This window comes from Austrofundulus limnaeus, unplaced genomic scaffold (assembly GCF_001266775.1).
Source record: "Austrofundulus limnaeus strain Quisiro unplaced genomic scaffold, Austrofundulus_limnaeus-1.0 Scaffold530, whole genome shotgun sequence".
Taxonomy (NCBI): Eukaryota; Metazoa; Chordata; class Actinopteri; order Cyprinodontiformes; family Rivulidae; genus Austrofundulus; species Austrofundulus limnaeus.
The window spans coordinates 35,315-47,440 of record NW_013952932.1 but is presented as its reverse complement, the minus strand read 5'-3'; the positions used below and the strand labels follow the sequence as shown (position 1 = coordinate 47,440).

The following is a 12,126-nucleotide window of genomic DNA, read 5'->3' as shown; positions in this document are numbered from 1 at the left end:
TCATTCGGGGACAACAAAAACCTGAAAGGTGTCCTAACACATTTTTACATGTAGTTATGACAATAAACATGCCTTTTCTGTAAAAAAAAAAAAAAAAAAAAAAAAAAAAAAAAAAAAAAAAAAAAACAGCTTGTCATTTCAGCATTGTTCTATATTTCTTCTCTAATTTCACTTCCCTGTAAACTGTGACTCAGCTTCATTTACATGAAGACAGGATACTGAGACACGCAGCAAAACATATATTACATTTTCTACCAGCATCAACCACTTTTACATGGAAAATTATTGCTTTAAACTTAATTCAGCAACAGCGTCGGCTGCTAAGATGTTAAAACTAATTGTGTTATTTTTCCTGTGAATCTGAAAGACCTTAGTTTATTTCTTTGTTTTTAGTACATTGTAACAAAGTGGATGAAGTGATCCTAAGAAGCAGTAACATGTATCTGAATGTTCCCTTTTGCATAATTTATCACTGTTTACAAAGATTAGCCCTCTAAAACATATTTTTAAATTGATCTGACCACCTGTTCAGAGATTATCTGCATCTCGGCTGCTGACTCAGCCAGACGACAATCCAAACGTCGTTATTGTTTATTTGCCTTTCTGCATTATTTAGCTGTCCTGTGGGAAAGTCTCACCGCTGACAGAGAGCCTGCGCCTCCTTCATGGTGCTCCCTGCCGCCAGAATGTGCTGGGGGTCAAAGGTCATCATGGCCTTCATTTCTAAAATAGTGGCGTAGGTCAGAGCGTGGTACATGCTGTCTTTGGCCCTGAAAAACAAACAAAAAAATGTAAATTAGTTGTTAAAAAGCATATTGTTTTAGCAAGATTACATGATTAAGTTATTCCTAAAAGGAATGCATGTCACTCGTCACCTTTCAGAGTTAAAGATCATTTTATGTTGAAAACTGACAAAGTTGTTTTTGGTCAAACCATGAAGTTACTGTTGTGTACAACCTTGTGCAATATTACAAATCAAGCTCGGACGATGTGTTGTGAGTCACTAAGGTTTGGCCACCTCAGATTTTAACTCAATATCTATGAATATGACTGAGCTGAAGCCAGTTTTCTGCTGGCTGATGTCAATTAGCTGTGGTGACTGTCTTAAATTGGATTAACTCTAAAGGTTACAGTGTTGTAGATGTACTCTAAATTCAATCATTACTTTCTGAAACTTCAATAAAATCCATCCAGTGCTTCATGATATATTTTTCTCACAGACAAACTTTGTTGACACCAACATTAGTGCCTGTCACATCAAATTTTTGCTATAAATACGAAAGCATTTTTGGAAGGATAACTATGATGACATATTGCAAAAAATAATAATAATTCACGCTGCTGAGATGAACAATTGATGAATTATTAGCATGTGAAGTGAAAGGAAGTGACATCACAAGAGTAATGTCCTCGTGTGAACAGAGCAGTGCTAGAGAAAAATCTGATGTTCTTTAGAGCAGTGGTTCCCAAACTTTTTATCTTCTGACCCACAAAATATCCACGGCAAAAACTTGTGACCCCAAATATTACTGGTCTGAGTACATGAACTTTGTTAATAACCCTAAAAATACAGACTTTTTTGACAATCTAAACAGCTTGTACACAAATATAAATACTTACTTATACTTATTTTGTGGTTTTATAATAATTTTGAGGAAAATATTACATCGTCAATTATTTTATTACCCTTTAAATTGATTGATTTCTGGAGATTATCCAAGGTGCTTCATGACCCATAATTGGGTCCCAAGCCCAACTTTGGGAAACAAAGTGCAGTGGTTCCAAAACTTTTCAGCTTTTGACCCACAAAATAACAGTAGCAGACACCTGTGCCCCCAGCTTTTTTTGGATGATAAACATTTGTATCAGGTCAACTAAACATGGGCATAGTAACAATATTTTTATACTACATTTATCCATTTTAAATATACTAACCTCACTCCTTTGTAACAACTAAGGCAAAAATGTAATTAATTTAGAAAATCCTGTCAGGACCCCACCTTGATGTTTCAGGACCCCACATTGGGTCCTGACCCCAACTTTGGGAAACACTGCTTTAGACCATTTTGAGTCACTTTCAAGGAGAGATGAAGAAGAGTCCGAGTTCAAATAATATTCTTTCAATAAATAAACTCCAGGGAGTTCCCTTTTCCTAAATAATACTCTCATGATGTCATTTCCTGTTACATTTCATCTTGGTCAAATTAAAAAGAAAAAATGCCAGTTACGTACACAAAAAGTGTAAAATCATGTGTATTATACCAATTTTCTTAAATATAAATATGTTTTCTTTGACTTTTTGTTTTGAAGGATATTCACGTCACAGGCACTATTAAAGCTTTAAGCTAAAATTGAATGCAATGTATGGCACTTGAAGTATGCATTGTGAAAAACAAATTTTAACAAATTATTTGTAAAACTGACTGAATTATAGTCATTATAGTCAATTGACTAAGGCGGCCATCTTGAACTTGGTTTGCTCCAAAAGCTAATCAGTTGTAGAGGTACAAACATGACATATTTTATGAGAGTTTTATTCAAACCCATCAAGTGGTTTACAGATATTTTCCAAACAGACCCATCCATCCAACCATCTTTACCCGCTTCTCTGCTTCTTCCATACAGGATCACGGGGGTCACTGGTGCCCATACCCAGCAGACAGTGCGAGGGGCGGGGTACACCCTGGACAGGTCGCAAGTCCATCAGAGTGACAAAAAGAAAAGCATTCACTCTCTCACTTAGGGACAATTTAGAGTTACCAATTAACCTAACAGTCATGTTTTTGGTCTGTAGGAGGAAGCTGGAGTACCCGGAGAAAACCCACATATGCACGGAGGGAAGATGCGCAAACCTACCTACTACAATTGTGGCATCCGTACATACAGACAAGCAAAAACATTATCGTCAACCTTTTGCCTTTCTGCGGCAGGTGATAAAAATATAAGTATAAAAATGTTTTACGTGTTCCGTTGAAGACTTTTGCATGGAAAAAAGTGTAATAAAGCTGTGGCTGACACACTCTTTATTATTTATATTTACTTGCTGAACTAGTTAAAACAAATCTGTTGTTCCAGTTTTAATCGATTTTCAAAACTAAATCCTTTAGAAAGTATAGATTTAAAAACAACAACTTTGTACTGAGGTCACACTCGATGGCTAAAAAAAAGACAAAAGAGCTCAGGTTAAACAGAGTGCTGACTGTTTACACACCAAAAAACACGTGATCGGCTCATGCGTGTTTTGTTAACAGACGGTCCGAGGCGTGCGGAGAGGAATGCCGTCAATCTGCTCGGTTTACTGCTGTTCACCACAGATTGTCTCATGTGACTCGCCTGTGTGATCCGTCAGCTCCAACCAGTCGTCCTTCTCTAATATAAACTATAATTTGCATAAAGGAATTTGTTTTGAAGTGCTCGATACATATTCATTAAGGCTGTTGAATAATCATTAAGTAACATTGAAGGTTTAATTTATCCTCAAATTAAAAACTTGTTAGCAAAACCTGTGAGGCCGTCAAATACTTTGTTTACAAACAGAAACAGCCAAAGTGACTGAAAATATGACAACAAAAAAGCCATTTGAGACTGAGAAATCTGACAGTTTGGATGTATTAATATGTATTTCTGCTCAGATTTATTGGGGGAAATATACAGGTAGAAGCACTTTGTTTACACTGAGTGCAGACCCGCATTTTAAGAATGGAGTAGTATATCTAGACAACTACTAGATTAAATAATTTAAAGGCAGCTTTGAATCAAGTTCAGGATAGGTTTTAATTTCTATTCAGTTTCATATGTTGCAATGAGTACCTTTAATTATCTAAAACTGAGCACAAAGTGATTAACTTCAGATGTAAATGATGTAAATTACAGGTGAAAAAAACAACTTATGAATCTTTTAGCTTGTTTTTAAACAAACACAACCAATAAAAACTTAAATGAAACTTATGAAGTTACCAAAAGCCAAACAAGAAGTGTGACGACCAGGAAGTAACAGGCAGTGAGAAAAGGTGGAGTAGCAGAGAGATTTTTTCCACTGTGTCAAGTTTAAATAAGGATGACAGCACATTGAGAATCATCTAAACTGGAGCACGCCTTAAATTCAGCTCTGAAACATGTTGGAGCACACAAAGAAGTGCAGCAATTTCCGAATAATTTGAACACAAATGAACAAAGTTGACCAGCAGGCGAAAAACTGACTGAGGCTGTATTAGCATCAACGTGCTAACTAGGGGTGTCCTGATCAGATACTCAGTATCGGTATCGGTGGCAGATATGGCCATTTTGTTGAAAATCAAGTAGAATCAGATTTAGTCATGTGATCGGGCCGATCCAGTTTTCGTGACAGTTTTCAGCATCATCATGCTTTACAACTGCCGTTAAGAAGTCAAGACGCACACAAGTATGCAGCCATGTCCACAGTGTGGGAACACTTTTCAATGGAAAACGATGCTGAAATTTCATCTTGCAAAATCTGCAAACTGGATGTTTCTTGTGTTGGTAACAGCAGGGCTCGCTTTAATACTACCAACCTTGTCACTTGGAAAGAAATCAAGAAATAAAGCTATTGGGTCTGTATCAGAAAGACTAATCATTAAGAAAAAACTGGATTGTATCAGGAGCCAAAAAATCTTGATGAGGACATCCTTAGTGCTAACCCCACAAAAACTTCTTTTAACTGTGCTGAAAAGGCTCTGACTAAGTGGGTGACACTGACGATGGTGCAGTGACACATGTACAGGAATATATTCAACTGTTTTTTTATTTTGTCATTTCATTTATAATGAATAAACATATCAAAACAAGTTTATGTCTCCCTTGTCTAGTAGAGAGTTTATTTAAAATAACAGTAATGACTGAGATGAAGGAAAAGTCTAAAAGAATATAGATTTAAAAATGATAAACACTGGAGATCTAAATAAAAAAATAGAATAAACACCAGCTTCATATCTGTCGCTCTGACAGCCAGACATGTTGATGCTAGCTAGTTAATTAGCTGGGTTATTAGTAAGCATACTGAGCCTTGAACAGAAGGCGTGATCATAATTCATGCAAGGCATCATGGGTAGTAGGAATAAGGCAGGTAAAGTTTACTGATAGACATGAGCAATGGGTGGCATCTGTCTGATAGACAAGCTGTGGCTGTTTTATCCAATTTTTCTTGTAAAAAGACAAAAGGTTGAGAGGAATTCTCCTCTCAGCTGTCATACAGCTGACTGACAACAACACACAGAGACAGGTGCAGCAGGTGGAGTCACTCCTCTAAGAAAACCCACATCTTCCAAGGTTTGACCACAATAGATTAGCTATAACTCCATCATTTCTCAACACATGATTTTAGTTCAAAGATCTGGCATGAAAGGCGGTGGGCAATATGCAATACTTCAAAAAAAAAAAAAAAAAAGGCCTTTAGCTCAAAGACATGTTTAGACAAAAGTTAGCTCATGTCCAGTGAACTGATGAAGAAAGAGAGGAGAAGAGGACTGGAAGTAAACACAGACACCTCTACTTATATTTTACGTCATCACACAGATGATAGATAACACTTTCAGTGTTTTTCTCTCACACACAAAGCAGCAACCCTCTGCACAAAACACACTACACATTAGTGGTTTATGACTGCAGGCTACAGGCTGACTCAGAAAACCTTTTAATAAAATACAAACTAAGAAACTCTTAACTCTTAACATTTCTAAACTTTAATTTGACTTACTATTTTTGTTCAAATATGAAGATGCTAAACAAAAAGGAAGCAGTGAAAACTCCATAGCATGTATGTTATTGTTTTAGCGATGAGATAAAAAAAAAGACAAGCTACATGTCCTTAATCAATCTATGCTGACTTCTGGAATTCACATTAACTAATGTGATTAATCAAAACAAAGCCCAAACATGCACACGTAATATGTTTTTACTAAAGACGCTCTCAGGAAAAGGAAACACCAGAAATCTGATTAAGAAAGAAATTAGGAAACACAGAGCAGCCTCAGCAGGTTGGAATGTCCCAACAAATCCCAAATCAAATAATGATTAAATTATGTTTGTGACATAAAGAAAGCTGCCTGGCAACAAAATATGTAGAAACAGGTCGGTAAAACAGTTTGACTCTTCATAACAACACAAACGGTATCTGATAATCTAGCCTTGGTACAAGATGACAGAAAGCTTTTCAAACTCTCTGCTTGTACTGAAAAGAAGAATAAGGAATAAGGCTAAGGAGTGGCCCACAACCCTCAGAAGGCAGCATGAAGGAAACCTCAGCAGAACAGTGAGAAAGGTTGTTATAACAGCCCAGAGAACAAGAGAGGAATAATGGAGTAACTTGATGACGACACAGGAGAACAGAACTCCAGGCAGGGCGTGATTCTGTCTTTGCGTTTGTGACTCAAAGCAAAGCGTTACATAAAACCTCACGCAGACTGCTGTGTGGACACAAACATCTGTTTCTGACCCACTGAGTCTCAGCAAAATACTAATTTCAACTTAAAGTATTAATAAAGTTGCTCCAGTTCCATAAAATGGTGGCAGACAAAAATAAATAGATAAAAATAACAAATAAAAAATTATTCAGGCAGTAAATCTCAACAGCTCTTGATTTAATGGGAGTTTCTGGATTTTGCTCGGTTTAATACAGAAAAAGTAAAATAAATAAATAAAGAGGGACGTGGTCAAAGTATGGGGAACAATTCTTTCATGTTGAATACATGTAATATGCTCCAACTTATTTGGTTTAAAAAACGGATTTGTTGGATTATTAAAATCGAGCTACAGTTGGGTTACTGATGGATACAACAGAAGGAATAAAGAAAAGCCGCCTGAACAGGCAGGTGGTCAAACTGGGATCCACTGTTGGCCAAACTGGAGCTTTCACAACAGAAAGCTCACATCTGCAGCCTGGAACTTAAACCAGACACTGTTATTTCTGTCACCTGCTTGAAAATATGCTCATCAGGCCAAAAACAGCTTAAAAGTCAAAGATCAGAGGGCAACCCAACGACTGAAAGGTCAGAGGTCGCTTTGCTTAATTTAATAATGTGTATATATTTATTTTTATTATTCTTTTTTGTTAAATGGGGCAGATGTTATACGATTCTTTTCTTCTTCTGCTTCCTTTCATTTTGAGATTGTGTTTCTTTTTTTGTTGTACTGAAATTTTTGTTATTAAATCGAAATGAATAAACTATTAAACAAATTTTTTTACCTGGTTTTGTTCACAAACTTGACATAGTTAAAAACATACAGAAATGGGATTATACTTTATTGATGAAACTGTCCTGCTGTTTTTCTGCGTATCTACTCTAAGTAACATTAATATGTTAGAATCAAATACATGTTCTGTTTACATGTTCTGCACTAGTTTACAAGGATTTCATGTTCAACAACCCAATTAGAGCCACTATGAATCTGTCGCATTTAACCTGACGTTTCAAACTGTGGCGCGTCAAATGTGACTGCTTCCTGTTTAAGACGTTGCCTTTCCATCACTGAAACCAGATCTGCCTCTGCGCAAAAACTAAAGATGAAGTTGTTGAGTCATTACTTTCATCCACATCAGCACAAAGCCAGGCGAGAGCGACAGGACTCAGGCCGGGTGCTCTTACTTGATCTGGAGGCGAGCCTGCGCCTCCTCAAAGTCGTTTCTGAGGAACAGATCCAAGGCAGCCATGCAGTCCTCCAGAGACAGGGACAGGTCGGACCGCGAGCACCTGCAGAGGCAGAACAAAACATGCTGAAAACATTTCTAATTCACTTAGTCAGTGATTTGAGGAGTTTATATTAGACTGGGCATTTCACACAATAAATCCTTACATCATAACAAATTAGACTTTTAAGACAATAACAGGCCTTCAATAAAAAAAAAGGAGAAAAATGATGCAGGTAATCTCACTACTTCCCTCATCAAATATTCATACGATAACAGTTCAGTTACATGTTCCTCCTGTTTGCAGTTTTATTCGTCTATTACAGCTGTACTTTCAGATGAGAAAACAAAAACAGGAACAGATTAAACGACTAAATGAGAGGCTTTTCACATTGTCTCAGTTTGACTTACTTCAACCGACAGAAGAAATAAAGAATAAGCTGTTGTGGAGCCACTAAAATCACAAGCTCCAAAGGTAGTTTCAAGCTGCTCTGATCTTTGTGACAAAAAACAAATAGAACAGCTTCTGAGGACAACAGAAGTGACACCCTTTAGGTTCCCATCACAAACAATAAAGTCATCTATTAAACACACAAAGGTTTGTATTTCTAATCTTATTAGGACCACTCATTGACTTCCATTCATTTCTAGTCGTTTCTTTAGCCTAAGCCTAAACTCAATTAACACCTTAGTCTTAAACCTAACCCCCTACCCAAAAATGGAGTTACACCATATTAGGACTGGTCTTTGGACCCCATAAGGACTATTGGTCTTGACAAGGTAGAGTAGGTGTGTAAACCAGAAACGGTCCTAAGAAGGTAACAAAAACAAGTACACACACATCTCTGTGCAGCTCTGATTAATAACATGCAGATGACTGATGTGTTTATCCTATGACCAGAAACAAGCTGGGTTTTCAGATACCAGCAAACACACACACACACACACACACACACACACACACACACGCATTGACTTTCATTTATTTATTTTTTATACATGTCTACATCCTAACCCTGACCACCTCCAGTACTCACTTTAGATCTCAGTACTAAACCTAACCCTTCATCCAAAAATGGCATTTTAACTTTTAGGGCCCCAGCTTTGGGCCCCATAAGAAGCAGGGTGTCCCTACAACATAGAGCGTATTTTGTAAGAATGGGCCTTGCAAGATATCATACGCTAGAACGCACACACAAACACACACACATGGCTGCTTTGAGGAAGAAACACAAATGCATGATCATTGTGTTTGTATAATGATGAGTGAAAAAGAAGCTGAAGTGAGAAAAAATATATAAATAAATCTTTGAAAGCCCTTTAAGAAAGCCTGAGGCATGTTTGATTAAAAGATTACAGAAAAGGGTTTAGTTTCTAGGAACCAAAATAGTTTTAAAAAATGAGGGATTATTCAAAAGAAAAATAAATAAATAAAAAATATGCCCACTGCTGCAAGTATTTTATGAAGGAAAAATGGAAAACTAACATATAAACATAGGATTGTGTTCACAATAAATGTATATGATTTCAACTATTGTAATTAGGCTAATAATTAATATTTAATAAGCTATTTAACCTCTTTATGAGTATGTTTTTCATGGAGGACAGAAAGTTTAATGACAGCTACTACAGTGTCAGGAGGGAGTTAAAATGAGGGAACAAAACGTACCCTCATGTCAACGATTTTATAAAAAATGCCATTGAGTCACATGTCCCTCCACATGGTTATTAACTATAAACTCAGATCAACCAGGAGTTTCCCTTCTGTGGGAGTAAAAAGAGCCGCCTGTTGGAGCTTTAACACACATCACCGTCCTACTGGATCTCATTTAAAAAAAAATCTGAGAACCTTGAAAATATCTCTGTGGTCAAATTAAAACAGAATTATGATACGAACGTACCAAACTGTGGCACATCAAAGTGAGCATTACCTGGTCTGAAATTTAAAGTGTTTACTTTTGTCTGATGTAATAACAAAGTACTCTCTACAATCAGATAATCAGACATTTAGGCTCAGACTTTTCCTAAAAAAGCTAATAAAAGCTCAATCATCACCTGCTGAAATATTGTTTTAAGCACGACACCACTCCAATCTGTGTGTACAGAAACAAAAATCCTGCTCTAAGCACATTTTTTAAAGATTCTGTAAACTTTTACTTATCTTTAAAAAAACTAAAAGTGACATGTATGCAATTTTCACAAGAAAAATAAGGAGGCTCTAATTCCCCTACATCCAAAACTAGTTTTCATCTGAGGAAACGCTAAAGTTGTTTTATGAGCAGCAGGTCTCAGCTCTGATTTTCATGAATATGTATGGCCTGAATTCATCCAAACAGCTGCACAAGCCTGTGGATCATGAGTGCTACAGTAAATATCTTCTATTGATCATTTATTTACTTTCAAAGAGGATTTGATTAATCACGTTTTTCTTTTCAAGCACAAAAATAAGCAAATAAGCGTCTTTCAACGCTCGTACCTCAACATGTATAACGTATGTGTGCGCAGTTTTCATCTCTGTACCAAGTGTTATTAATGCATCACAAAGCGAGCTCGTTTACACCATGTCCTGTGGTGTCATGATCACTCAAAGGTTGCTCGTTTCCCTCAGAGCAGCGAGTCTAATTGCTCTAAATAAAAGCAAAAATGTTAGTTTGATGTCAAGAATGATCTAAACACCAACTAATGACTTTTTAAAATCTTACAACAGTTTTTTGGTTTTCCAACCCACAGACTATAAATCATGGTGTACAAACTACACTACACTGATACATTAATGGTTTTAACGTCTCTTTGTACAATCTTGGTTTGAAGAAAGAGTTTAAATCGGACCACACTGACAAGCTAAAGGTTAGTCTCGTCAAGGTAAAGTAAAGTGGGTTACTGCCAAATTAAAAACACTTCATGCGACAATTATTTTAATAAAAATATACACATTTTTGCATTACAAAGTTATTCCAACAGTGCCGCTCAGGAAGTGATACAACTAGCTGCTGTTCACACTTTCACATAACCACATTTTATGCAAAGAGTTGTTGAACGTTAAATTGATGGTGATGTAAAAGGTTTACAACAAAGCGTTTGTTTCAATCACTGTAGAGTATTTTGAAACTCGAGCTATTTTGAAGCTCTGGTCAGAATTTAACCCGTGTTTTCAAAACCGGTCATTCAAAGACTTATTCACAACAGGTTAGATAATAATTGTTCTTTAACTTTTCACAGAAACACACTTAAAATATATAGAAGTAAAATTAAGGCTTAATATAAAACAAGTCAAATATTCTCATGAACTTACGTAGGGTCATTGCTTCATTCAGTGTATCAGATTCACCTGAATCCAACTCTATTCATTCCCTAAATTAACAGTCTTCTTTAAGTTTAATTACATATTAGCTTCAGTTTACAAACTTAATCTGATGGAAGATAAAGCTGAGCTTTTGTATTGTTGTTGTACAGAAAATTCTCACGCATTTAGAAAACTTATCAGCACAGCATCAGAGCTCACTGTGTCACCGGAGCTTATGTCAATCAAAGCCAGAAACAATCAGTGGCTTTAGAAAATAGCTCTTTCAGAGAAACCTTTTAAACACGCTAAAGAAGAGGAAGCAGCCATCAAACATGATCATTCAAACCAGGACTCTGTTTTTTAAACAGAGGGAAAAGTTGGCTCTTGTAAGAAAAAAAAAAGTCCAGACAATCAACAGAATGAGGAGCGATTCAGGATGTGCATACCCCGCATTGTCTCAATAATTTGATAAAGTTTCAGCTCAGCAATTCTGCTAATTTCTCCAGGGAGCAAGTTGCACAGTGCTGATCATTATCGGCTAAATGCACACATAAAACCATCGCTGTATGTGGCCACGCACGCACACACACACACACACACGCACGCACGCGCGCGCGCACACACACACACACACACACACACACACACACACACACACACACACACACAGCCTTACGAGAGTGACGAAGCATTAGTTTGTGGACTCTGCCTTGACGAACTCTGCGCACTTTTGTTCCAGACGATTTAGGATGCTCAGAGGCAGCACGCATCGAGCCGTGATATAAAAAAAAACAAAAAAACGAGCGAGTCCGTCCACACGCCTGAGCGTTACGGCCAACACACAAACACATTTCCCCCTCCAGTGAACGAACAGAACAGCACGGTGTCACATCACTTACCCGTTGGACAGACTCTTTTCTTCTTGTGACATTTTCATTTGGCAAAAGCGTGAGAAGGTAAACAATTAAAATAAAAAACAACAAAACAATAATAATGATAACAATAATAAAAAAAAGCTACAGAGAGAAAATTTGTAGAAGTGAGGCTTGGGCCTTCACCCAGCAGTGCAGAGTAATGATCTGTGGCTGCTTCTGCAGCTGTAGACACAAGAGCAGAAGCAGCAGAAAGACAAACGAGAGACAGAGAGAGAGAGAGAGAGAGAGAGAGAGAGAGAGACAGAGAGAGAGACAGAGAGAGAGAC

The 12,126-nt window shown here is 37.0% G+C and overlaps 1 protein-coding gene across 2 annotated transcripts in view; it reads right to left on the bottom strand.

The window, feature by feature from the left end:
- Nucleotides 1-12,126, bottom strand: part of ttc39a (tetratricopeptide repeat domain 39A) — a 29,470-nt gene that overhangs the window by 11,770 nt on the left and 5,574 nt on the right. Inside the window, exons 1-3 of one of the 2 annotated variants that reach the window (XM_014026155.1) lie at nt 11,825-12,032; nt 7,602-7,706; nt 639-770 (exon numbers count right to left, since the gene is read on the bottom strand). In XM_014026155.1, the coding sequence (XP_013881609.1) occupies nt 639-770; nt 7,602-7,706; nt 11,825-11,862 (275 nt within the window). In that variant the 5' untranslated portion in view covers nt 11,863-12,032. Of the gene's footprint in view, nt 1-638; nt 771-7,601; nt 7,707-11,824; nt 12,033-12,126 lie in introns of those variants that run through there. The other variant, XM_014026154.1, reaches the window with a different exon arrangement.